Consider the following 27,198-nt stretch of genomic DNA (forward strand, 5'->3'; position numbering starts at 1 on the left):
ATTATTATTATTTTTTTAATTAGGCTGTTTTATTCAATGGAGAACACACTGGGGATATTGAGTTAAATATTTTTTTCCTGTTAGATCCCAACATGATGAGAAGATGACTCAGTTCTTCAAGAATAATTTCAGTGAAGACCGTTGGCGAAAGGCAGCTCTAAAAAATGCTTTCTCTCTACTTGGAAAACAACGCTTTGAACAGTCGGCCGCCTTCTTCTTGCTTGCTGGATCGCTCAAAGACGCGATAGAGGTGTGAGCAACTCTCACATAGTTTTTGCACTCAAAAAGCATTTCTCATTTCCATGCAGTATATTTTACACATCTGTATGGATTGCTTTAAATAGAGATTCTTGTTGTTCCTGAGATAGCTGATTATTCTTCAGCTCTAAGCCAAATTATATTGATAAGATGCAATAAATGTCCACATATCTTTCCTTGACCAAGGTTTAAAATACCATATAGTCAAAACATAGATAGCAAAAAATAAATAAACGTTCTTACACGCCTAAACTTGCATTTAAGATGCATTTTTAATCTGCCTCTCATATCCCATGTACTGTTTTGTGGTGTGTAGGTGTTGATGGAAAAGATGGAGGACCTCCAGTTAGCCATGATAGTCGCTCGATTGTATGAAGCGGATTTTGAGAATTCATCCACCTGCCAAGGCCTCCTTTATGAGAAGGTTCTTGGTTGTAACAGGGACGGAAGTCATTACCACTGTTCTAGACTTCACCCTGACCCTTTCCTGCGCAGCATAGCATACTGGATAATGAAGGATTACACCCAAGCCCTGGACACACTGTTGGAGCGCATTCCCAAAGAAGATGATGACAATACTGGTGAGTTTGTTGGAGACATTCAGCAAATCACTTGCTAAGTCTCACTAATATTAATTATTAAGGCTTTGTTTTTTCGGTAGTATTTCCATCTTTCTCTCTCCCACACTTTTTTTGCATTTTTTCTCAGATGCGATGGTCAAATCGTGCAATCCTGTCGTGTTCAGTTTCTACAACTATCTAAGAACTCACCCACTCATCATCCGGCGACACTTTGCGAGTTCAGAGGGTACGGCAACCACAGTGGGTCTCACAGCAGAAAAGAGTAGTGCTGATGAGATCAACCTCATAGAGCGCAAATTGTTCTTCACCACAGCAAATGCACATTTCAAGGTGGGCTCACTTATCTGGTGGCAATGGCTACAACCATAACCACTCACATAATTTCCCTTCCCTTGTTGTTTTCAGTAATTTAAACTTTTCTTGACTATTTCAAATTGTAAATCTGATGAAAAAAAATGATTAAAAAGCATTAGATGGAGGCTAATTGACAATTACTCACACTAGCTATTCCAATTTACTCTTATACCTACAGGTGGGCTGCCCAGTTTTGGCCCTGGAGGTTCTCTCCAAAATTCCCAAAGTTACCAAGAAATCAGGCTCCTCTCCCCTCAGCAAGGCTTCATCCAAGGCTGACTCAAGCCAACAACTGGAACAGAGCACAGGTATAGAATGGGCTTCACCTGCTGCCCCTGCATGGGGAGGAAATCAAAGTGCAGCTGGGATGGACTGGAGTCAGCCCATGACCAAGTTGGAGGATGATGAGCTAAAGCTCGACTGGGGGGATGACAAGGAAGATGATGAAGACGACGATGAGGATTGTCTGACTATGAAGAAACTTGAAACGGGGATGAAAGTGGAGGAAACTTTTGAATCTAAACTGCACAGAGATGACTCACAGGTTGGACAAGTACCTTCAAACTGTTTATAATAATTCTATCACAATGTGCAGCTCTGGCATTAAAAGACATCTTGATTTAATGACTCATTTAAATGTGTCATCCAAACCTTCTCAATTAATATGTAGTGAAGTGAGGGCGGCACGGTGGTCGACTGGTTAGCACATCCACCTCACAGTGCAGGGGTCGTGGGTTCGAATCCTGCCCCGGTCTTCCTGTGTGGAGTTTGCATGTTCTCTCGGTGCCTGTGTGGGTTTCCTCCGGATACTCCGGTTTTGTCCCACATTCCAAAAACATGCATGGTAGGTTAATTGAACACTCTAAATTGTCCCTCGGTATGATTGTGAGGTGGAATGTTTGTCTGTGTGTGCTCTGTGATTGGCTGGCAACCAATTCAGGGTGTGCCTCGCCTACTGCCCGAAGACGGCTGGGATAGGCTCCAGAAACCCCGCGATGCCTGTGAGAGTAAGCGGTTTGGATAATGGATGGATGGATGGATGGATGACTCAAAGTGTAGAGATTCACTCCATTGTAGTGGAACAAAACTTGGACATTTTCAAACTGGACCCTAGACTTAATGGCTGAAGTTGTAGTGAATGTCCTCATCCCTTAACCTATATTGCTGAAAACTGGTACAGTTCGCAGTTTTGGTACTTTTCTGATTTAGATGATTGAATGAAATAAAAAAAAAAACATTTAATCTACTGTACAGCAGGGGTGTCAAACTCATTTTTGTTGTGGGCCACATTGTAGTTACAATTTCCCTTGGAGGGCTGTTGTGACTGTGTAACCATTAAATGTTTAATCACCTCATATTATTACATATAAAGTACACGACAAATCGATGGTTAACCACTTCTGAAATCAGAAATCAAAAAGTAGTTTAACTATTTTTCAAGTTACTGTAATAAAGTAACAAGAAAATGATTGCAATATCAATGTTATCATTTATTACATTTTTTAAAATTTGGGTAATATTTTAGCAAGCATCAGAGAAGTTAACATACTTGATTTGCTTTCGCGGGCCACATAAAATTTTGTGGCCCTCAGGCCCTGGGGTTGACACGTGTGATCTAAAGGTATGAAAAAAAATAATTTTAGGCACTAGTAGAGCTTGATATAACACTTCATAGTGAACAAGAAAATGATCATTTCTCTTTTTATTTTTTAGGGTGAGTCTGAGGTGGATGTGATAGCAGAGCAGCTGAAGTTCCGTGCCTGTCTAAAAATCCTAATGACAGAGCTGCGCACACTCGCCACGGGCTTCGAGGTGGATGGAGGCAAACTTCGTTTTCAGCTCTACAGTTGGCTAGAGAAGGAGATTGCAGCCATGCATAACATCTGCAACTACAAGGTAAAGTATTTCACATTTTTCTTGTAATCGCTGAACCCGATGATATTTTAAAAATGTTTTTTTTTTTTTAATGAATATGCAGGTAGAAGGCAAGGACCAAGAGTCAGAGGCAGAGCACTGGGCTGAACGATCAGCATCTGTGGATATATCGGATGACATGTTGGAGAGAACAGACGCCGGTGCCTATGAGCGTCACCAAATGGAGCGGCGTCGCCTTCAAGCTAAGCAGCAGCATTCGGAGAGGCGCAAGGCTTGGCTGAGGAAGAACCAGGCCCTGCTCAGGGTCTTCCTCTCTTACTGCAGCCTCCATGGCGCCAAGGGAGGAGGCGTCACCTCTGTACGCATGGAACTCCTTTTCCTTCTGCAGGAGAGCCAACAGGTAGCCACAGATTCATTTAATACCAATGGATTAGGTGCCTCATGTATTTGTAACTTGATTGATGCGCAGTATGTGAAGAATCCACATATCTTCCTTTTTAGGAGATCACAGTGAAGCAGCTGCAGTCTCCCCTGCCTCTTCCGACCACCTTGCCTCTGCTCTCGGCCTGTATTGCCCCCACCAAAACGGTCATAGCCAATCCTGTGCTTCATCTCAGCAACCACATTCATGATATCTTGCACACCATCACCCTCATGGAGGCTCCGCCGCATCCAGATGTCATAGATGACCGGGTCAGAATTTAATTTAATCACGCAGCCGTTCAGTGTCGTTTGCACGAGTTAATTGAAATGTAGAAAAATGAATTCTGTCTCTGTGCCTCAGGTAAATACCCTGCACACACTGGCAGCGTCTCTGTCTGCTTGCATCTATCAGGCACTGTGTGACAGCCATAGTTACAGGTACTCTTCCACTCATGCGTTTTGGGATGCATGTATTCATTTATTTATTTTTAAACAATTCTATTGTGAAGTGAGGGTTGAGAGACACACAATAATGACAACTCAGACAGAGTAGTTACGATTACAAGGTATTTATTGTAATGGTCCTTTTCACTGCAGGCTAAAACTCATGCCTTTTTATTGACTTTGCAGTAGCCAGACAGAGGCCAACCAGTTTACTGGAATGGTGTACCAGGGCTTGTTGCTCAGTGAGAGGAAACGACTCCGCACAGAAAGCATAGAGGAACATATCACTCCAAACTCGGCTCCTGCTCAGTGGCCAGGTAAGAAGTGCTACACTTGGAAAAGCGAATACCGGCACTCCATTCTTTGTTTTTGAATGACTTGACTTTTCATTCATCCGTTTGACTTGTTATAATTTGTTCAGAGTTCAGAAGTCTGAGTGTTAATAAAATGGCCTACTGTATGAAAGAACATCAGCGGCATGATATCGAGAGAATATGAAAAGCAGAGGAAGCAGTGCAAGGCAGGAAGTCTGTGTTTATGCAAATAGGCAGATGGTGTTCTATAATAGGAGCTTCATGGCCTCTGGGAATCAAACAGAAAGACAGACCCTGCTCATTATGTTAATGCTTTGTGAATTGGCTTTATATCGTGCAGCGACTGCATTTTTGTTCTTTGATATGATGATATTTGATAATGTTATGAATGTGTGTTCCGTTTCTCCAGGTGTGTCGTCCCTGATTTCTCTGTTGACGTCTGCCAGGGAGGAGGACCAGCCGAGACTCAACGTGCTGCTGTGTGAGGCGGTCATGGCTGTTTATCTAGCCTTGCTCATCCATGGCTTGGGCACTCACAACAGCAATGAACTCTTCCGCCTTGCCGCACATCCTCTCAACAACCGCATGTGGGCCGCAATCTTTGGAGGAGGAGCCAAAGTCACAATAAAGCCAAAGAGGCCCGAAGCCCCACCAGGTACAGGCAGTGTTTTGTGGCACTTTCTGTCTTGAGTCTCTTTAACTGTCTCGACGCTTACATGCCCTAGCGCCATCTTGTTGTCATTGTCTCCTCCGTCATAATGCTTCTCTGACAAAACATCCACTCAGCCCTGACGTCCTCCCTGACGATGCTGTTGTACAAGTGTAGTGTCTTGTGTGAGTGTGCACTCTGCCCTGTGTCCCAGTGCCAGCTGATTTTGAGGCAGCCAGGCCAGAGAAGTCTCAGGAGTCACGGAGACCTGAGCAGGGCAGCCTCACCCAAACCCCCAAACCCATTCCCTATGAAACCCCGTGTCCCAAACAGTACCCTCCTCTCGTTTCAAGGGGAGGTGGGCCAGCCACTGTGGCACCAGCAACTAAGACCGGCTGTGAGTAACAAGCTGGTGGTTTGCAGTTCTGGTTTGCAGGATTGAAGTGCATGGTAGATGTACAGGTTTGCACTGTTGCTGATGAAGCCCCCTTCTCTTTGTCGTGTGGTTAACACTAAATGTCTGTTACAAACAGCCGTGTGTGATTTGAAGTGAGTTTTTTGATAAGCCAACAGCATATTTTCCTGTTCGTGTGTAGTGTATGTATGTGTGTTGTACTGCATGTGCGTGCAATGTCCTTGGTGCTCAACTCATGCTGTCATCCCTCCCTGTTGTGCCGCTGAAGCAACAGTTGGGGCAAGCTATGAAGCTGCAGAAACCCAAGCTGATCTCCCACAGACTAATTCTGAAGTTAAGGCTAAACCAGGTACACCCTGTGCAGTTGATAGAGAAACTAAGCAGTGGACCCAAAACTCTTTAAATAGCCTTTATTAGCGAGTGTTCATCATTTGATGTTAACAATGTACGATAGTGTGTGTGTGCCAGTAGTTCGAACGTAATTACAACTAATGGTTTCATTGTAGACTTGTAGACTGACTCACTGAGTAGCATTGCTTTAAACCCATTGCCTGAAATTCACACTCCACAGTGCTCAGATTTTTATTTTATATTTTCTGGAGGAGGAAGATACGGATTGGCATTTAGACTAAAAATGAGAGATAGCAAGTGGAGAGGAGCTTTTGAAGAAAAGAGACAAAGTAGAGGCGCTCTTAGAATCCAAACGATTCATAGGAATCATTTTAACAAATGATTACATTCTGACCTTTCGAGTACAGTTAACTCCATTTGACAAACACATAGACACACACATTTCACATAGTAAGCCTAAGAAAATGATACACTCCTTTTTCATCATCGTTTGAGTTCCTCAACATAGTCACCATCATCATTGATGTGTCTCTATATTTTTGTGTTACACTGCATCACTTTCACTAATACAAGAGTGTGTGTGTCGTATCTTTGTGAGTCTAACTGCTCTGTCTACTCTGTTTTGTGTTGTGTCTTGTTTTGTCTGGTGCAATGCCAGTGATAGTCCTGCAGGATAATAGTGCAGGTTTGTGCATATCCAAGTGAATGTATGCTCAATGTCTGTACAGTGCATTTTTGCACAGATTACAAATTGCCAATTGGATGTGTACTCTGCTCTGTTCTGGCTGTAGATTCAGTTCACTTCATCCTGATTTATTTCTGGATATTTTGCCATTACAGTGATGCAAAGTCTCAGATCCTTTTTGTTTAGCATTTTTCAGACTGGAGCAAACTTCTATCATTAAGATCTGAAAGATGTTCTTTGTCTTGTCCATCAGTGGTGCCGCCTCAGCCCCCAGCTGAAGATGGGGACCGATACAGGCGCAGGTTTAATATGAGGATGCTGGTACCTGGTCGCCCTGTGAAGGAGACGCCAGCCGCCCCACCACCGCTGCCCGCGGAGAGACCCACTTACAGGGAGAAATTTATTCCCCCAGAGCTGAGCATGTGGGACTATTTTGTGGCCAAAGTAAGACATTTTACTGCATTTCTCACATTTAGAATCAATCAATAAAATGTGGTTGTTGTCATGCATTACACTTGAGAGTAAAACGAAACACAATGTTTGCATCATAATTTAAACCCCAACTAATGAAATGTGATATTTGTAACTTGTGTTATTGTTGCCTCTCACCTCCATTTTTTTTTCTCTCTCCCTCTCAGCCCTTCCTGCCACTGTCAGACAGCAATGCTTTGTGTGACTCGGATGAAAGTGGAGCAGAGGATGATGAAGATGATGATGATGCCTTCCTTTCTGACACACAGATGACTGAGCACTCTGACCCCAACTCCTACAGGTGGGCTGTGCTTCTTTTCTAGCCCATCACTTGGGAGGCTGTACCTTTGGTTTTACCAATCCTGTGTGCTGTCTATTTGACACCTTAGTTGGGCTCTCATCCGCTTGGTCATGGTGAAACTGTTTCATCACTCTATTAAGAACTTCCTCCCTATCACTGGGCTTGACTTTGCAGGTACAAACATACCACTATTGGTTGCTCTTCAGTTAACTGTAGAATATTCATCTAATTAAATTGTAATATTTTGTGTGCTTTTTTTTGTTTTGCTACAGACTTGCCAGTCACTTCGCCTTTCACAAACGCTGTGTTGAAGACTCTGGAGAACTGGGAACATATTTTATTGGAGACCATGAATAAATTTGATGGTCCGCCCCCCAACTACATTAACACTTACCCTACTGACCTCAGTGCTGGAGGCGGTCCTGCCATACTGAGACACAAGGCCATGCTGGAGCCAGACAACACTCCTTTCAAGTAAGACTTACTGTGCAGTCAATCAATCACACTGACACACACACTGACCTCGGAGTCACCATAAATGTAAACATCAGGCAGGTAGGTAATGCCTGCAACCTTTAGTTAAACGTCAATACATGATTTAGACACCCCTTTTCAGCAGAAGGGATTATCCGTCTTACTTTATGCATTTTCTCTGAAGGAAATAACAATTTTAAAAAATGGAAAAATGATTTAATTTTGGGAGTAAATTAATCAAGAGGCACTCTTTGTGTGGTCGGTGGTTGCATATGTGGCCCAATGGGACGCTAGTTGCCCATCCCTGCATTACACTCAAGACTCATATTTAGCTGTGTCATGCACCCAAATCTCATATTTTGATGTAGTATGATGGATAATATTGAGAAAATCTGAGAATTTATAAATTGTGACATGTTTAAATTTTCACATCTTTCAGGACAAAAAATCATCAGTCCTTTCCAGCTCGACGCCTGTGGCATTTCCTGGTCAAACAGGATGTTCTTCAGGAGACCTTAATCCGTTACATCTTTACCAAGAAAAGGAAGCAGAGCGAGGTTAGTTGCTTACATGCTTTTGCAGTATTTGTTTGTTTTATTCTTTCTATTCAGTAGAAATGATAAAGAAAATTTCTCGAGCAAGTGAACTACTGTTGGGACGTGCCCTACCTCCAGGCCTGACTCCTGAGGGGATCCTTGTGCCCCTGGTGACCTTGCCAGGGGGATAAAGCCCCAGACAACTTGGCTCCTAGGATCACTGGGACACACAAACCCCTCCAACACGATTAAGTGATGAGTCTGTGAGGAGCAGTCAAATTTCATGAACTCAAATAAAAATGCGGCTACCTAAATATAGAAATACTAAATACTAATACATACAAATTGTTTTACTTAGCAGTAGTAATTGTTGCCAATGCTAATTCAACATCTTCATTGTTTTCAAATATTCAGTTTCTTGTATGTTTTATTTTCCACTGCAACTACTGTCAGATGTTTAGACAAAGGCTGATAGTATGTGTAGTAATTGTCATCCTTGTGCATTATTTAGGACCAACGCTCACTCTTGATCTATTCTGTCATTGGAATTGAGTACTGAGAGAAGGCCTCACTGAAGGCCTTACTTACTACATGACACACGATGGTCCGTCTGCATCGAAGCATCAAAGGGATCGGCGTTAAACAAAAAAGCCAACTTAATCCAGAGAGCTTTACTATTTTCACTCGTTATTGTCGACAAGGATGCCACACAGCTTCCACAGAATGAGGAAACTGAAGTAGTTTTGCCACACTTCTGTAAACATACATGCACTTATCAAACATAAGTGTTCAAGTGTGACAGAGTATTTGTGTAATTGCTATTTTCACTGCTTTAAATTGTCTTAAATTGCATAAAAATTACAGACGAAGTGGGGATGGACCATAGTATCGATTTGTGGAAAAACATGAATTTGACCATATTTGTACATATGAGGTTTCCGCCAGACAGCGACTATACACTCTTCACAGAATGCTTAAAATGAACTACGCTACAATTTTGCGTTTTTGGTAGACGCAATCCAGCGTGCACCAGTAGATCAGTTTCCACATCTGTTTGCATGAGCAATCAAATCTGCGCCTGTCGCACGTGGAAACCTTTAGTAACCCGGGCCCTGAGCATTTAACTGTTGATATTGATACTATCTTTGCTTTGACTGTTGAGACATCTTCAAGTACTTGATAGAACTGCTCATTACTGTGTGATAGGAGACAGAAACTATCAAAAAAGTGTTCCACAGTGCACACTCTTTGCATGTTGATTAGGTGGCCTCATCACAGAATACATTCAGACTATAGTTTATACATCTAAAATCCTGTCAGCCTTTTTTTGATTTTCATTTTTCATTCCATTTTTTATTTTGTGTGTGCATGGGTTTTGTGTTGTGCTGTGTTGTGTTGGCGTGTTCTGTGCCTTTGTGTGTGGTGTAGTCTGTAGACAACCATATGGACCATATAAGGCCAAACTGCATAGCTGGAGCTAGCGGTCTCAACAAGGTAGTAATACCTAGTATCACCATGTTGACTGTTCGGGGTAGTCACTATATGGCAAAGCTTGAAGGAGCAACAACAACAACAAATATCTATATATGTATATATATATATGTGTATATGTTTATACGTGTCTCTATAGATAGCTATATATACACACACTACTGGTTGTGTCTCCTCTCCAGCTTGGTTTTGATAATGACTGCTCCAACAGTTATTGAAGCATACAATCTAGTCAAGGCTAATCTGTGATTTCTATGCTTTGTCATAACCTCACATCCAATTCCTTCCAATAACAGATGCATATCCGTATGTTTTACATTATTTTGGTTTCAACTGCATTAAAGCTTCCTTCTAAATCACACGGCACACCAATTATATCTACTACCTTGCATGCTCTTTGTCATGGCTGTTTGATTTGCAACAAACAATTCTCACTGCATCTGTCCACCTCTGATACTTTTGTCAGATCTTCCTCAAACTAGTCATTTCTTGTGAACTTGACTCTCTAATTCTGCTTTCACGTGATGTGTGGTTACAAAATATTCCGATGGCTGAAACTGAGTTAGTTACTCCATTCTACTTACTTAGTTAACTAACAGTTTGTGTTAAAAGGGCTCTACATGTAAATGTCCTCTCTTGAACTTGCTTTTTGTCTGCTGTCTTGATGTATGCAGGTGGAGGCAGATCTGGGCTATCCAGGAGGCAAAGCAAAAATCATTCACAAGGAGTCTGACATAATCATGGCATTTTCAATCAACAAGGTAAAATGTGTGATTTATCCTTAGTTTATTCAGGGAAAATATGCCATAAAGGCTCCCCCGATCCCAGCTTTATCAAGATGGTTTGATTAGAAATCATTGTAAATTATTAGGTCGCTTGAAAAAAGCCACTATGATTGGATTTTATTGTTGAAAATAGAGACAAGTGGTAAGTAATCTGCTGAATGGGTCTTTGACTACATTAGATTACATGCGCAAATTTTGACAGATGTGAAAAGGAGCATAAACATTAAACAGTATGTGGCAATGGTCAGATATCATCATATATAAATTATTTGATGTACAAAGATAATCGATTTGACACACAAAAAGATTAACACCTCAAAATGTAAGATCTTCCAAAAACACCACTGATGCTCTAGAATAAAGTGGCTAGCAGTAGAGCACTGATTGGAACTACTGCTTTTGATAGTGTTTCTTGGAAATGAGAGAAAACCCTTAATAGTATGGTTCCTTCCATCCTTGTCTCTCCCCAACCTGCTCACACTCTATGCTAGGCAAACTCAAATGAAATAGTGCTGGCCTCCACCCACGATGTCCAGGAAGTTGATGTGTCAACACTGGTGGCTGTTCAGCCCTACACATGGATCGGAGAGGACTTTGATAAGGAATCGCGCAGGTCTGATCTATCCTGACGTTTCCTTAAAACTATTTACGGTATTTAATGCTATGCAAAAAAATGTGTGGTATTGTTAGGTTTGTAAAAGTATGCAATATTTCTACAGCTCTGACGACATCGACTACAAATCATCTCACACCAACATAGCCCAGGCCAGCTCTGGTCCGTTTGCGCCACCGCAGATCCCTGTCTCTGCATCCATGCCGTGGCTGGGCAGTGGGCAGACCAGCATGGGAGCCAGCGTGGTACAGGCTCATGCACGCATACACACATATAGACATACACACAACCGTCCATTTTTTATGCCATTTCTAAAATCCTAACTAACCGTGTTTCCGCTCATATTCACATCTATGGACAAGTAAGAGTCTCAATGAACCTCATCTACATATTTTTGGACTCAGTACAGTGTCGACGTGACAGCTCCACACAGGGAAAGCGATTTAAACGCAGAATGTATGTGGAGGTAGTTCTCAATCATTGCCGCCAGGGGGAAACTAAGCTTAGCTCTGAAGCAACAGACAACACAGACACTAGTATTTTCCATCAGTAATGTCACAGAATGGATTTACATCATACATAAAGATGGCTGTGGAAAGCCGAGCATTTATTCAATATCCTTGATATCTATCTTAAGGTCCTTGTACTAGCACTCACTAGTAAGTCAATTCAGTGCAATAGTAGAAGGACTGTGCCTTAATAGTATTTTTTTTCCACTACTGTATATCATCTATTTCACACCAGTAGGACAACTACTAGCACGAGTGAGGCTAAACTGCACACTAATTGACATCTGCGCACCACTACTATGACAACTTCAGCACTGGATGTTAATTAGTAGACTTGAATAAGATCCCTTGTAGTACAGGTAGCGCACAGCAACTCGTACACGTGTCCCTAACTAGCCGCATGTTGTTGTCCTACTAATATGCCAAAGTCCTACTAGTGATGACAAAAAACATACTGGCACATGGACCTTAAGTTTGATGTCAAATAACTGCTTTGCCCATGTACAAATACGCTCTTTTCCATTCTGGCATACTAGCAGAACAAATACATGTTTCTTGTGAGGGAAAACTGAGCACAGGATGTCAAGCAATTAACAATTAATAATAATAGAATGAATTAATTTCAAATGCCCTTTGAGCATTTATTTCATATCTTTTTATCCGGCTTGAGGCCCATTGTACTACAGTAGTACAAGAACGACTGTGTATTACGAGTAACATCTGTCGCCTACTGTATGACATTTCTACACACGAGGAAAAGTTTGGCATACTAGTACGACACTAAATGTTCCCAGTGAGGTAAAACTACAAGTGAGCATTTTGGTGCTACTAGTTGGCTGCTAGTGCATGACACTTTTGTGCTTAGTAGTATTACTAGTTCAGCACAGCAGTTTACTAGTAAGATTGAATTGAATACTAGGCAAGTAACACGTAAGACAACATCATTATAATAATGAGCCCTAGTCATAATCCTTGTGCCCTGAATTATAAGAATGGACATTAACATTGATATCAAGGATATTGAATAAATGCTTGAACTAATTTCCACAGATCGCATCAATGAAGACTATAATTCAGCTTTTACTCATCTATGGCCAGTGCACATTTTCTGAGAAGTTTGTATTTTGAATTCTTATCAATGTAGAGGAAAACTCAGCTGTGCCGCCTAAACAGCTGGCCTGCTGAGTCTATGTAGGCTGATACAGGCAGCGAGTGTGTTTGCGTGGCTGAGATGGACACAGAAACAGATAGTGGCCACTCTCACAGCCGTGTCCCCAAGGTGCAGCTTTGCGTCACGCTTACATGCGGCTTGGGTTCTCCTTGTTCCGGCCATGTTGATAAATGTGTGCTTTATGATGCAGATTGCAGGATGGGGGGAAAAAAAAAAGTTTTTTTCACATGTCACATCTGTCATTATGCATTGATGTGTCATTTACCTTTTCCAGATCATGAAGAGGAATCTTAATAATGTCAAGAGAATGACATCCCACCCCATATATCAGTATTGTAAGTATCTTTTTAACTGTGCTCTCACAATACTTTAGTAGCACAAACAATATAGTTGTATTGAATTATATTCCAAGTATCTATTCGGCTCAGAATCACGATGGCCCCCGCCTCCATGTTGTTAGCGCAGTCAACCACAGCACTGCGCGTTAAAACAGGCATACTGTAGGGGGAAAAAATTGTTAACTATTTGGCCTTGGTAGAGATCTGCTCTCGACTGAATGAGATTCGAGTTATACATTATGGGACCGATGAAATCTAATGATGCCTCAGACCTGTGTACAGTATTGTTAGTAAAGTCTGTTGATCAGATAACCTCACACAGGGTTCTGTTGCAACATGGTGTGGATGACTTGTGCTCATAAGGCATTATTTCGCAGAAAAGCCAAAGTGGCAACATATTTTCTTGATTTTGTTACAGGCAAGTTCATTAAGTACCATATTTTCCGGACTATAAGCCACACCTTTATATAAGGAAGCTTTTCAATCTCATTTTAATGTAATTCCTTGGCATCGAGGTGCCACAAGATGGTGCTGTGGCAAAGCATAACCATTTTTTTTGTAGTATTTGGGCAAACACAACAGTGCTTATCACCCAAAAAAAACATACCTAAAGTGAAGCATGGTGGTTCTAGCATCAGACTTTGGGGCTGTTTTTAATTTAGCTTGAACTGGAGTGTAACTAACCATCAGGCTTCTGTTGAAAAGGGGAAAAAACATCAAAGTAAAGCCTACTAGAACAGATGACATTTATTGGGGGTCAATCAGAAGCACTTGACATGGTGGCAGGTGGGTGCTGACTTTCATTTAACATGAATTTGGAAGTGATTTGTTCATCCTGAGCACAGCCACATCCCAGATAGAAGAGGGTGTGCACACTTGTGCAACCGTATTGTCTCAGCTTATTTTCTACTTCCCCTCTCAAAGATTTTTTTCCAACTGAATTGTACAGTTTATAGGTCACTGGTGGAAAAACATGTTGAAAGGATTTATCTTTTCTTTTTTTCCCCCAAAAACCTTACGTTGAACAGGGGTGTGTCGACCATTCAGGCATTCCTGCATTCCTAAAGTACTTGATAATCGTTCAGCATGTCATATGCATATGCATGTGCGTGTGTTTATGTCAGACATGACAGGAGCCCAGGATGGCAGTGTGAGAATGTTTGAATGGAACAGACCTCAGCAGCTCATCTGCTTCAGACAAGCAGGCAACGCTCGTGTCACTCGACTCTATTTCAACTCCCAGGGCAACAAGGTACGCGCGACCCGAATGCACACCCATTCACACACGCGCAATGTCGTCGTCATTGCCTTTGTTTAGTCTGTCTAATGAGGTTGCTCTGATTGCTCTAGTGTGGAGTCGCTGACGGAGAGGGATTCCTCAGTCTGTGGCAAGTCAACCAGACGTCCTCCAACCCCAAACCCTACCTGGTGAGTTCATCTCCCATCTGCCCAATTGCTTGAAACCTTGAGGCTTTGTGCTGGCCATTTGTTTCTACCTCGCTTCCTTTTTTTTTTTTTTTTTGACCGATCATAGTTATGTGAATGCAAATGTAAGGGGATTTTCCAAGGGTAGTTTTTTTTTTTTTTTTTTTAATTGTGGTTCCAACTCCACCTCTTTAAATACATCATACTTATTAAAAATGATCAATTCTACCTTTTGGCTCTATTGTGGCCACTTTTGACCAATTAAAGGCTTTGAAAATTATTTGGTTTTTTTTTTTAAATTCCTTATTATTTGCTGGATTGAGTTGTACAATTTGGGGTGAAATGAGTTTCATTCTAGACTCAACACTTGAAAAATTTAGTGTGTTCTTTACCAGATTCCAGCATGTACAAGTATACATTTTAGGACAGGTTATGTAATATTCTACAATCATGAAACAGGAAATTAAAAGGCTTACTGCACTCCAATTGAGAAAATGGGGTAAAACAATTTTGATTTGAAGAGGCGATAACAAAAAAAGCGGTGGATACTGAGAATATATTCATTTTGAGGTTGCATATTGCATGCAATATATTGCTAGTAGTTAAAAGTCAAAGTTAAAGTCAACCTCCCAAAAAATTCTTGACAAAAATATGTTCTATGAGCACACCATGTTGCACTCGTGAAAAAACGGCATTCTGATGAATATTGTGTTTGAGAAATATGAGTTAAGCAGAACAATCCACCCGGTTTTGTCCATTTCAGGGTGGTGGCCATTTTGCCACTTTCTGTCGACTGAAAATGACATGTGCTCAGGGCTCGGGTAACGACCCATCACAGCTCACCTTTTCTCTGAAACTGAGCAATGCTTGGTTGTTACCTGAGCAGCTGTGATGTCATTTTCAGTTGACAACAAGTGACAAAATGGCCGTCCCCTGAGATGGACAAAAAACGGTGGATTTTGTTGCCTAACTCATAATCCACAAACACAGTGTTAATAAGAATGCAGTGTTTTGATTAGTGGAGGCACATAGAACATATTATTGAAAATAATTATTGGGGTATGACTTTCTCTTCTTCTCACAGTCTTTTGAAAGCCAATAGAGGCAGCTTCCACTTCTTATCTGAAAAGTTAATTCTTCTCCGTGGCCAAAAAGGGCCGCAAACAAACTAAAAAAGTAGTAAAGTCGAAGATGGCCTGATACTCTCTCGAACAACTTTATCATCTACTTTGTCTGATCTCACCGGCAGAGTTGGCAGTGCCACACAAAGACCTGTGGAGATTTTGCTTTCATCACATCCTCGAGTCTTATCGCCACAGCTGGACAGTCCAATGATAACAGGTGAGCATCGAGTCTTTGTCCCAACAGCACCGCTCTTTGCCTTTTTGGTACACAGTGACACAACTGATCTTGTGCTTCCACAGAAATGTTTGTCTGTGGGACACTCTAATTTCACCCAGCAATACCATGGTCCATGGTAAGAACGCCAATCATCTCCACACATTACTCCAGTCTTCCCCATATGTTAATATTCCTCTAATGACGTCTATATTTGGGCCTTTCTCTACCTTTAGCCTTCCCATGTCATGAGAACGGGGCCACCGTGCTGCAGTATGCTCCTAAACAGCAGCTGCTGATCACTGGAGGCAGAAAGGGCTTCGTGTGCGTGTTTGACATCCGCCAGAGGCAGCTGCTCCACACTTTCCAAGCCCACGACTCCGCCATTAAGGCGTTGGCCCTGGACGCCTTTGAGGATTTCTTTGTCACCGGCTCTGCAGAGGGCAACATGAAGGTGACATGACAATGCTCCTCTAAAAAAAAACACAGATATTCCTCACATAAACACAACTGTTAAAATAAACCATGCATTCTGTCTTTAATCTGACCAGTTGCGGAAGATGCATTTGGGGCCTGAGCCTTCAATGTGGCCGTACCTAACTTAATTCACTTATTAAAATCGCCACCTTCTTGTAGCAATTCTAGAAACGATCAGTTGTATGCAAAAACGCAATATAGCAGCGCAGTGCTGAATCAGTAATCATATAATAACTTGACAAAAATAAACAAAATGACAGGATGATTATTAAATGTAATGTGTGCAGGTCGCCACAGATGTATTTTGCTAGTCAAAGTTGGATGTAACAAGTGTTGATGCGACTAACCAATCAGATCGGTGGCCTTGGGAGGGCGAATTTGAAATCTGATTGGTTTAAGAAACAGATCAATTTATCATATATTTTGAATTAAATATGACAGCACTACCAGTGATTCTGAAGGCTCTGGGCAGATTAGATTGACATAGCAACACAAAGGCTGAAACCAGATCAGAGAAAAACTCTAAATCACATATAGGATGCAGAGAAAGAAATTATACGAAATTAAAAGAACTTTTGGGAATACTTGAGTGCAATTTCGTGTAACAAGTCCACCCACAACGAAATCTGACATCTGACTTGTGTTATTCAATCAAAAAAGATAAATACTGCCTGGCAAATATCTATATGCCGCAAATAACAGACATCCACAAATACAAATACAAGCATCGACACAATCATGTTATGAAATGCTATTTTTCTTTCTTTCTTTCTTTATTTTTCAATTCATTTCAATGGAGAAAATTGATTTGATATACTAATCTTAAGGACTATGCCGTCATTTTTCTCCAGGTGTGGAAGCTCGCCGGCCACGGGCTCATGCACTCCTTCGGCAGTGAACACGCCAAACAGTCCATCTTTCGCAACATCGGCGCCGGCGTCATGCAGGTGGAAACGCGCCCCGGTAATCGCATCTTCACTTGCGGGGCGGACGGCACCCTGAAGATGAGGGTCCTCCCCGACCGCTACAACATCCCCAGCAGCTTGCTCGACGTCCTGTAATTTTCTTCCACTTTTGAAGGTCCAAAGAGGAACTAGAAAGTGGGGGGGGAAATATCACAAAGGCTTATGTAACACTCACGAGGCATTCATAGAGTAATAGTTAAGCTGGTCAAGAGATTGCCGTACTTTGGGCATCTTTTAAAGTGTCCGTACGTTCACCTCTGAGTGACAAGTGGAGCTGCAAATATGTGTTTTCCCAAAGGCTACAAGCAAAAGTTTCAAGCATAAGGTAACATACTTGATTTTAAAGCTAGATTTAATGTTATTTTATTGAAGAATCTCTACTGTTAGAGCGTGTCCGTAGGGAAGCTATGCATGTCCTGTTCTCGTTACGCGGTGCAATCACAGGTCTCTTGATAGTGGTCTGTAAAAGTACTCTGGCAAAACTTTAAAAAAAAAAAAAAAGTGTGTATCTGTCGTCATTTTGTGCCCACAGCTGAACTCTCTTAGCATCTACTGTAACCAGCACTGTGGTTTGTTATTTAGTCAGTGGTATCCAAAGTGTGAATCAACTTTTTGTTAATTTTCCCCCCCCCCCCACTCCTCCCTCATTAATGCCTGGCTTTTCTCAGCCCTTATGGAAGAGTTGATGCTGCATTGCTCCTGTAGTGATCCCCCACTTTCACGGACACTGACCTGTCCTGGTCTGGCCTTGTGAGTGTGTGTGGGGGTGTGTCTGCGCGTGTTGACTCTGCTGTGTGTGCCCGCCCACCTGCCCTCAAATGCCTGTTTGTGCGGCAGCTTCACTGCTAGAACATTCCTGTTGGGAAGATGATGTTTTACTCTCGTGACTGTGATTTCAATGTTTTCGTCTGTTTGCTCCCCTCATCATCAGTCACCCTCAGCGGAAACAAAGGTTCACTTCTGGTATTTTTGCACACAATAGTGAATTCTGTTTTAGTTTTTTTTTTTTTTTTTTTTAATAATTGAATTTTATTATTTATTGATGTTTGGTTGACAATTCCTGTGTTGAAAACTGTTTAACTCAATGCCTTTTATTTTAGGAATGTAAGGGGTTTTACTGTATCTGACTTGACTGGGACACGTGCAACACAGTCTACTGTCTGTAAGTTTGTGTTACCTTGCTAGTTGTTTTTACTGTTCAACCACAAAGAATAGATACTTGCACTCAAATTATGGAAACACTAAAAGGATTTATTTCAAATAGGTTATTGAAGAAGAATCTGTTAAATACAAATGAATGTCTGGCTTTCTTTGGCCTAGTAGTCAAATGTTTGAAATAGATTTAATATATAAATGATATAAATATCTATATAAATATCTCTCTCTCTATATATATATATATATATATAAAATATCCCAGCAGCTTGTACAAACATGAGGCATTTCTTTATTTTGGTTTGTATCACAGTGGCTGAATTAGTGTAACTTTTGTCAGGCGTCTGGAAGGTATTTATCAAACAGATTTTATGTTTCTGTCCCGTATTTCCGCCCACAATATGTATTGTATGTTCTACCAGTGGCCCGACTGGTGTCTGGTGTGTATATGTGTGTATGTGTGCGTGTATAAGTGTGTGTGCATGCACGGCAACACAAACTAGTATCACGGGCAGGTGCTTGCAAAGGCACCGACGCCAGAAAGAAAGAACAGGTCATGATGTGAGATTTACCTTTGTAAAGTGAATAAATTATTTTTATTTCATCCGGTGATTTGACGCTGTTGTCATTATGTCTTCCTTTTTCTTCCTGTCCCTCGAAAATTGTGTTCCAATTCTGCTCCTTCACAAGTCTACTATTGCATACTATGTACAGGATATAGAGAAAGAGATCAAATACATCTAGATAAAATCATGCAAATTATATATCAACACATAGCTTAAAAAAGTTGGCATAAATTATATTTTGTTTGATATAAATTGTGAAAAATATCTTAGTAACAAAAAAAAACATTGAGAATGGGATTTAAATACAGTATACACATCATGGTAATTGTTCTCTAATACAGTGGTTCTTGGACGTTTTATATCGAGTACCAACTTAATGACCAACATTAAAATACAGTAGCTAGTAGGCCTACGTGTTGATGAAATGAGGCGGAGGATTTATTCCAGTGTATTGTACATTATATTAAGACACATTTATGCACAGTTTGAACATTAACACTGCTCTTAAACACGGTGGGGAATACTTCACTTAAAGAATGATTCAATTAGGACGTATTGCACATATTTAAATAAAAATTGTACCTAAATGTTGAAAGAAGCTGAGTTATGATTGGTTATTATCGGAGCCCTGGGCAACTGTGATGTCAATTTCAGTCGACCACAGTGGCAAAATGGCCGCCCCCTGAGATGGACGAAAACTAGTAGATTTTACTGCTTTACTCATTCCACAAACACAATATCAGAATGCCGTGTTGAGACTAGTGGGGCTGCATAGAACATATTATTGTAAAGAAAAAGTTGGGGTTGACTTCCCCTTTCTGCTACTGTGGCATTATGCACAGTTTGAACATTTGATTCACTGACCTGTTTGTGTACACTTTGAGAATGCCTGATCTAAGAGTAGATTATAGACATCATTTCCAAGAGCTAACTATACGCTCCAATATGTATTTTTGAAAAATCAAGAGTTTGATTATCAGCTGTGTTGCATGTCATCACTCATCAGATATGAAGTGGACCACATAGAGTTTGACATAGTTGTTGTCCCACACATACAAATGTCTGTCCTTGGGGCTGTAGGAGAGCATAGCCAGCACACCACCTGGAGGTCTCAGGTCAAAGGTTACATTAACCGGTTTTCCCTTCAGCAGGTCATAAGCAAAGGTGACTCTTGCGTCCTTGGTGTCTGTGACGTACAGAACCCCGCAGGCGATGAAAGCGTTGCCGGCCTTAGTGCGGGGATAGGTGGTGTTTATATGGGAGGTGATGGAGAAAGTCTTTTGGTCCAGTTGGGCCACCACGATGCTCTCGTCCATGTTGGAGGCAAAGATCAGCCAAAGGCCATTCTCGTCCGCCGCTAGTTTGAAGTAGGTTTTGGAGTTATGCAGCAGATAGGCCAGGTTGTGATAGAGAGCGTTATCTACTGTGAGTGTGTGAAGCTTCTTGGTGTCCAAATCAAATCTGTCACCAAACACAACACGTCAGCTATGCATTAAACCTATAAATCAGTGCTTCACACTTTTTTTTTACACCATATAATAATACCATAATTTATACTTAGCTCACCAAGTAACATTAAAATGACCAACATTAGAATAAAAACAAATATCCTATCTAGTAGGCGTAAGTCTTCAACATCAATAATGAATTTTCATTCTTAAATTTTTTGGGGGCGTTATTGTATTGTATTGTAAGCCACTGTAAGGTTTATGCACAATTTGAGTCTAAATATAAGAACAAAAAATGTATTAAATCAAAAATGTGCCCAAATAAATGTTTTAAAAAAAACTGTTAAAGAATACATTTAAATGGATTTTACGGCAAACTTGAATACATTTTTTTTTTTTTAGGTTTAAGCCACTGTAACATTATGCACATGCCCCACTGGTAGCCATGTGGCATGCACTTGTAGCGTCCTGGATCCTACAAATAGTACCAAAGTGTTTACTAGTACTTTGACCTCACTTGTAACATAGTACGCCAAACTTGTCCTACAAGTGAGAACAAAGCGATACATCGGTATTGCTCTTGGTGCCAAAGTGCGCAGGCAGCAGTAGCAGAAAAAAAAGGTTAATAAAAAGACACAATCATTCTTCTAGTGCGCTGAATTGTCTTACGAGTGAAGACACAGAGCCTATCAGTAAATTAAAGATATGGAATAAAAAAGTTCAAAAGTCTTTCCATGAGTTTGGGTGGCATTGCTTACCTGGCAATGCTGGACGTGCCAGCGATCTGATAGTAGAAGGAGCCATTGTGCACTGTGTGACCACATCCCTGGTAGAACTTTCGGACATTCACCATGTCACTGCTGTTGTATTGCAACGCTGCAATGCTCTGATACTCCCTCAACACACGACCTTTGAGCAAAGACATCTCATTCTTCTTTCAAAGCATATCTGTTCTACAGTGCGATGCCATCAGAGTTCAACAAACCTGAAAAGTGCTCCGCCACCCATACGCGTTCGTCATTGAGCACGGCGGTGTCCTTCATCCATGTGCCAAATGTGCTCTCCATCTTTGTCACATTTCTGGGGTTGATCAGAGACTTTATCAGGCACTCTGAGGGGAAAACAAAATCAAAGTTGCAAATAGGGCTCGATCTAATTTTTTTTTTTTTTTTTTTTCGGTTAATGTTGATTCCAGTGTTTGGCAGACTAAAATTCCATTAACCAATTAATCGGCTGATTAATAAAATAATTAGATAATGAATAAAATAACATATTTTTGTTATATGTTTACAATGATAGTTATGTATTACAGGCATAACATTTGACCGTTTTACTTTAATTTGTCCTTTAGTACTTGTTTAAGTTTAGAAAAGAGAAAAATTGGCAAAAACATGCTTTTTGCCAATTTTTGGGGGGGTATTTGAATGTCTTAATTTTTGTCTTACGTTGTTTTGAGTTGATGTGTAATAGAAAGACAGGAAGAAAGTTAATTGGTCGGGCCCCAATCCTACGATGGTGCAAGTCTTACTTGGAGGAAAGGAGTTGTTTTGCGACAATTGGAAGTATTGTATCTAATCAAATGGACATGAGATGCGGGGTGCCTCAAGGGTCAGTCCCCGAACCCATTTTTTTTGTCTGTATAGGTTAAATGCTTCAGAACGCCAATGTTGGCTATCATGGCTATGCAGATAACGCGCAGCTATATTTAACAATTTCTCCAGATGACAGCAGCTCAATTAACTATTTGTGTCACTGTTTAAATAATACTGTATTAACAACTGGATTTCCTTCATCTTAACCAAAACAAAACTGATCACAGAGAGTAACTAAAATTTATTATTTTGGGCAATCAAGAAAAGAGGGCTGCTGTTAATAAACACTTGGGGCCCTATTTTCATTCAGAGCGCAAGTCTAGCACAAAGAACAGTCTGTGCGCATGGGTGGAGTTTTCTTCATTTCGGGTTTTTGCTACAGAATTTGAACTGGTAGAATTGGACGTAACTGGGCGTTTGCGCCTTTGTGCACCCATGTGGGATGGAAATAGTATTTTCCCAGCCAATCCTCAAGACGTCTAAATAAAAACTAACAAACCTTCCCTAAAATCTAATTAAAATTAACTGAATATGAAAAACGAAAATCAAAATAAAAAAAAATGAACTACTGTGTAATGAAAATTCCCAAACTATCATAGCCCGGCTTTGAACACACCGTTCCTCTTAGGTGCCTTCTCGTGGAGTTTCACAGTCGTCTTCACAAACGACATCTCATCATTTGGAATTGAATAGAATGGTTCTGGAACAGGCATGAAAGAAAGGAATTAAAGGAAGATATTTAAAATACCAACTAGCTCTCAAACACCCCTAAAGTATCTATCTATCTATCTATCTATCTATCTATCTATCTATCTATCTATCCATCCATCCATCTATCCATCTATCTATCTATCGTCCCTCACCCACGGTCTCGGACGCTTGTAGGTGGGCTCTATGGTGCCTGGTTCTCGGGGGCCCCTGAGGTCCTGGAGGTCCAGGGGGCCCCACGGCTCCAGGGGGTCCAGGAGGGCCAGGAGGACCTGCACAAAAAAGTTTCAAAGCTTCAGATATCATGATTATCGGAGTGACAACAGCCCGTCGCGACTCACCCTCGATGATGACGTCATTGGTTGGTTGGCCATCCTCTCCGGGGGGGCCGGGCTCTCCTTGCTCTCCCTTGTCTCCCGGCTCTCCTTTTTCACCTGGAAGTCCTGTGGGCGACAACCAAGACTGTGTCCATGCACTCAACACTACTCTTAAAAACATCCCATGAACTGGAGAGAATCATATGAGGTGCTGTATGGGCCCAAAATACCATTCACCTCTCACATGACACAATAACCTCTCACTCACACCCAAAAAACAATTCTCACAAGAAAAACTTCTCATCGACATTCTCATCGAAGAACTCTCATAGGACCAAAAAGTCTCTTACTCACACCAGAAACTCTCACTTATTGTACACCCCAAAAAATTCCCTCGCACAAAAAAAAACTCTCACACACACCAAAACACAATAATCACTCAAAAGAAAAACCTCTCATTCTCACAAAAGAACAATTACAGGCCAAAAAGCCTGTCATTCACACCAGAAAGTCTCATATTGTACACGAAAAAACCTTTAACTCGCACAAAAAAACTCTCATCGACTGACGGACCAACTGACTTCTGACAGACTAATTGACGGACTTTAATGACGGACTGACTGACGGATTGACAGACTGACGAGAACAATTCAGATTGGCACGAAAAATGACGGACTGACAAATGATGGACAGGTGCCTTGGCCGCTGTCGATGGCAAACGAGGGACCAGCAAAATTTTGTAAAATGCCCACGTCTGAATAAAGCCTCTCTCACACCAAAAGAACCTCTCGCTCAAACAAAAAAGACTCTCAAACTTGCCAAAAGCCTGTCACTCACACCAATCAAACTTCTCACTCAGACCCCCAAAACTCCCTCACCCTCGAAAAAAAATCCCTCCTACCTACACCCAAAAGCCTCTCATATTCACCATAACTGAAACATCAAAAAAAAAACTCACAATCACAAAAAACTATTATTCACACAAAAAGCTGTCACACAAACAAAACAAACTCAATCACAAACAATAGAACTCACACTCACAAAAAAACCCTAAGGACTTGTCAAACTCTCAAATTCTCTAAAAAGTCATACACTCACCAAAAACAAAAAACCTCTCTCACACCCCCCCCCCCCAAAAAAAAAACTCTTACGATAACCGAAAGAAGCTTTCTAACAAAAACGGTGCATGTTAAAGCTTCTGCAGCTAACTGAGCTTAGCATAGCTTGCACTATCAACACATCGCTAAGCAGTGATCAAGCATGAATGGAAAGTGACATAATTATTCTGGGAAATATGAACGAAAAATAAATAAATAGCAGGCGGATGTGACAGTCGTGTCTGGATCTTATCTGTCTTTCTTTATTTATTTCTTCATTTATTCTTTGTAAGTCCTCACGTCCACTCCATCGGAGCAGCCTCAACGGTCGTGAGAGGCACTTGACTTTGAACTGCCGATTACCCGAGTAATTGATCGAAAAATCGATTGGATAATTGATTCTAAAGAGCTTTGTTAGTGACAGGCCTAGTAAAAAGTACTAACACCTGGTCCTTACCTCTTTTTCCTCGTTTACCATCAGCACCAGGAAGCCCATTCAGTCCAGGAATGCCATCGGTACCATTAATGCCAGGCATGCCATCCGCACCAGGCAAACCTACAGTAACAAAAAAAAATTGCTGGGCTCTGAACCGGAGCAAGGATACGCAACATACAAAACATCATGGCTCGACGTGAATGCCACATACCGGGTGGTCCTGGGGGCCCTGCAACAGACAATTGAGGAACATTAGACATTATGAAGGTGAATACGAAGCATGTACATTACGTGTAGGTCAGACAGTACCGGCTAGGCAAACTCCTTTGGTGCTGTTACAAATGTCGATCAACAATTTAATCTGAAAAAAAAAAGAACATTTACAGTAATTTAAGTAAGAGTGATGTCCGCTGATAGTGTAGTGGTACACACGCCTGAGTTGTGTGCGGGCAGCGTGGGATCGATTCCCGCTCAGTGACAGTGTCTATGTGTGCCCTGCGACTGGCTGGCGACCAGTTCGGGGTGTAGTCTGCCTTCGCCCATTGACGGCTGGGATAGGCTCCAGCAACTCCCCGCGACCCTATATAGGATAAGCGCTTTGGAAGATGACATGACATGACAAGTAAGAGTGAAGGGGTAGCTGATCTTATTTACATTTTTGTCTGATTCTGATGTACCATGTTGTGTATTGTAATTAAATATCTGCTATAACATTTTTTACAATTTTTAAAATGGACACATGGGCTACATTTTCTGTATATAAAGTAAAAAAGGAGAAAAAGTGTTTAAAATTATTATTCAACTATTAAAAATATGCTAGTTTTTGTCCATTTTTGTCATACCAAGAGAATGGCAAATTTAAATATTCCTTGACGTTTTACTTTGTGTGTGTGTATGTGGGGGGGGGGGGGGGGGGGGTATATGTTAATTGCTGTTTTGTGCCCTTTTGCCATGCTGATGCCAAGGTCATATGTGTCTCAGTTCAGGTGCTTCATTTAAACAATTTTCATAATCAGCAACAGGGTTCTGATGGCAGGGAAGTAATTGATACATAATTGTTTGTTTTACTAATACTGTACAGTGGTTCCTTGAGATGCAAATATGCTCCATGACTCAAAGTCATCTTTTCCCATTGACATGAATGAAAATGCCATTAATATGTTCTGTGCTCACCTCCCAAAAATCAACCCCAAATTTTGTCATATGATTTTAATTTAAAAAAATAATATTTAAAAAAAACACTATAATATTGTACTTCATAAAAACATACAGTATTAACATAATTAAAGCGAATGTAAATAATGAAACAGTTGTTAATACATTTTCCTGTTTCTATTTAGTGGACAAAGTGCTGCTCCATCTGGTGTGCACTGGCTGCAGTCATATGAATTATTTTTGCAGAGGATAAAGAATACATGCCTGTGTAATGCTAGATTTCCTGTCATCATGTGTTGCTGCACTGTTGTGTTCAAATATCAGTGGAAACCCTACAACAGTGATTGTATTTGTTAGCCTGCCTATGGAACCATGCATTGTTTGTTATCATTACGCAAAACTGAATATCTATCCATCCATCCATCCAGTTGGATGTCATCTTACCGGCACCATGGAGTAAGTGAACATCGTCATCATGTCATCGTGCACGTCTTGCTTGTGGTAACGATGGTTATGACGGTGCTTGTGCTTCCGAGTGTGCCTGGGTTTCATCTCATTTTCCTCTCCGACTTCCTGGCTGACCTCCTGCTGGTTGGTCTCCACATCTTCCCCGGGGTGAAGCTCCTTCTCCAGCTCTTGCTCTACCTCGTGCTCCTCATCCACCTCCATCTCCTTCTCTTTCGTCACCTCCAACGCCTTCTCTTGCTCCTCATCCAGCTCGAGCGCATCACTCCTCTTGTTTCTGGAGTATTGATACTGCGGTTTCCCAACATTCCTCTGAGCTCGTTCTCTGGGCACCTCCTGGAGAAACTCCACCACCGAGCTCTGCTCCACCTGGGTCAGCCTGGCTCCCGCCTGCTCCAGAAGGACGTGCTGTTGATTCTGTTGGAGCAGAAGCACCAGGAGGCCCACAGAGTTGAACAAGGCCAGCGCACACGTCCCGTACAGCACCAGACGCTGAGGGCGAGTCATGCTGGGGGTCGGGATCCACATGGTTACCGCGTCACCTGCTCTTCTCTTGGCGTCACCCATACACCTCAGCATCAGCGTACCACCACTTGAGAAATATTTACAACCACCACAGTGAATTCCACAAAAAAAAAAGTAGTCCTTCCTTACACAGATGAGATGAGCCCTCCAAAGAGGCCAGTCAGTGAGTCAGTCTGGATATGTGAAGACTGGCTGGTAAATACAGTGCCTGTTGTGTTGCTCGCCAAGTGGGTTGCGTACATGTGTGTGTATGTGTCAGTTATGTAGGAGTGGGCATGACACAATCTTCTGGGAAGAAGCCCCCCGCCTGTTCAGTCACCTGATTTATATTCAGCACAGTCAATTCTAGAGCATCGCCGTGGGCAGACACACATTCAAACACACGCACACACACGCTAAAAGCACTCACATTCTGTACATATTTGGTTTTAGTGCAACATATAATAATATAATTTATAACATGTAACACTATGATTTCTGATTTTAGACCC

General features: G+C 41.4%; 2 protein-coding genes across 6 annotated transcripts in view; one reads left to right on the forward strand and one right to left on the reverse strand.

Annotated features, from left to right (window-relative positions):
- The window catches only part of dmxl2 (Dmx-like 2), a 40,526-nt gene extending 21,516 nt beyond the window's left edge, over positions 1-19,010 (forward strand). For 2 of the 5 annotated variants that reach the window (XM_086025181.1, XM_086025182.1), the window contains exons 29-55: positions 85-250; positions 575-839; positions 967-1,169; positions 1,372-1,737; positions 2,907-3,089; positions 3,172-3,468; positions 3,570-3,761; positions 3,853-3,929; positions 4,122-4,252; positions 4,659-4,904; positions 5,582-5,662; positions 6,603-6,793; positions 6,988-7,121; positions 7,210-7,295; positions 7,394-7,595; positions 8,035-8,152; positions 9,560-9,625; positions 10,297-10,383; positions 10,899-11,020; positions 11,127-11,265; positions 12,975-13,035; positions 14,163-14,290; positions 14,389-14,466; positions 15,713-15,804; positions 15,888-15,940; positions 16,038-16,255; positions 17,130-19,010. In XM_086025181.1, the coding sequence (XP_085881307.1) occupies positions 85-250; positions 575-839; positions 967-1,169; positions 1,372-1,737; positions 2,907-3,089; positions 3,172-3,468; positions 3,570-3,761; positions 3,853-3,929; positions 4,122-4,252; positions 4,659-4,904; positions 5,582-5,662; positions 6,603-6,793; positions 6,988-7,121; positions 7,210-7,295; positions 7,394-7,595; positions 8,035-8,152; positions 9,560-9,625; positions 10,297-10,383; positions 10,899-11,020; positions 11,127-11,265; positions 12,975-13,035; positions 14,163-14,290; positions 14,389-14,466; positions 15,713-15,804; positions 15,888-15,940; positions 16,038-16,255; positions 17,130-17,339 (4,192 nt within the window). In that variant the 3' untranslated portion in view covers positions 17,340-19,010. Of the gene's footprint in view, positions 1-84; positions 251-574; positions 840-966; positions 1,170-1,371; positions 1,738-2,906; positions 3,090-3,171; positions 3,469-3,569; positions 3,762-3,852; positions 3,930-4,121; positions 4,253-4,658; positions 4,905-5,112; positions 5,296-5,581; positions 5,663-6,602; positions 6,794-6,987; positions 7,122-7,209; positions 7,296-7,393; positions 7,596-8,034; positions 8,153-9,559; positions 9,626-10,296; positions 10,384-10,898; positions 11,021-11,126; positions 11,266-12,974; positions 13,036-14,162; positions 14,291-14,388; positions 14,467-15,712; positions 15,805-15,887; positions 15,941-16,037; positions 16,256-17,129 lie in introns of all 5 variants that reach the window. The other 3 variants (XM_086025185.1, XM_086025183.1, XM_086025184.1) reach the window with 3 other exon arrangements.
- On the reverse strand, positions 18,560-26,948 carry gldn (gliomedin). The gene is made up of 10 exons (XM_086025186.1): positions 26,162-26,948; positions 24,872-24,923; positions 24,774-24,791; positions 24,584-24,682; positions 23,054-23,155; positions 22,868-22,984; positions 22,621-22,704; positions 21,398-21,523; positions 21,171-21,321; positions 18,560-20,425 (listed from the first exon to the last, which is right to left on the reverse strand). Exons 1-10 carry the CDS (start codon positions 26,759-26,761, stop codon positions 19,960-19,962), a joined length of 1,815 nt encoding a protein of 604 aa, XP_085881312.1. The 5' UTR covers positions 26,762-26,948; the 3' UTR covers positions 18,560-19,959.
- Between the last annotated feature and the right edge of the window lie 250 nt (positions 26,949-27,198).

This window comes from Filicampus tigris, chromosome 3, assembly GCF_054856515.1.
Source record: "Filicampus tigris isolate MCC_2025a chromosome 3, RoL_Ftig_1.0, whole genome shotgun sequence".
NCBI classification, from domain to species: domain Eukaryota; kingdom Metazoa; phylum Chordata; class Actinopteri; order Syngnathiformes; family Syngnathidae; genus Filicampus; species Filicampus tigris.

Excerpts from the sequence above, each read along its gene's own strand:
- gldn (XM_086025186.1), bottom strand. The coding sequence starts at position 26,761 with ATGCTGAGGTGTATGGGTGACGCCAAGAGAAGAGCAGGTGACGCGGTA. Across the intron at positions 22,705-22,867 it reads ACAAGCGTCCGAGACCGTGG|AACCATTCTATTCAATTCCA; the intron begins GTGAGGGACGAT and ends TGCCTGTTCCAG. Across the intron at positions 21,322-21,397 it reads GGTGGCGGAGCACTTTTCAG|GTCGTGTGTTGAGGGAGTAT; the intron begins GTTTGTTGAACT and ends CTTTGCTCAAAG.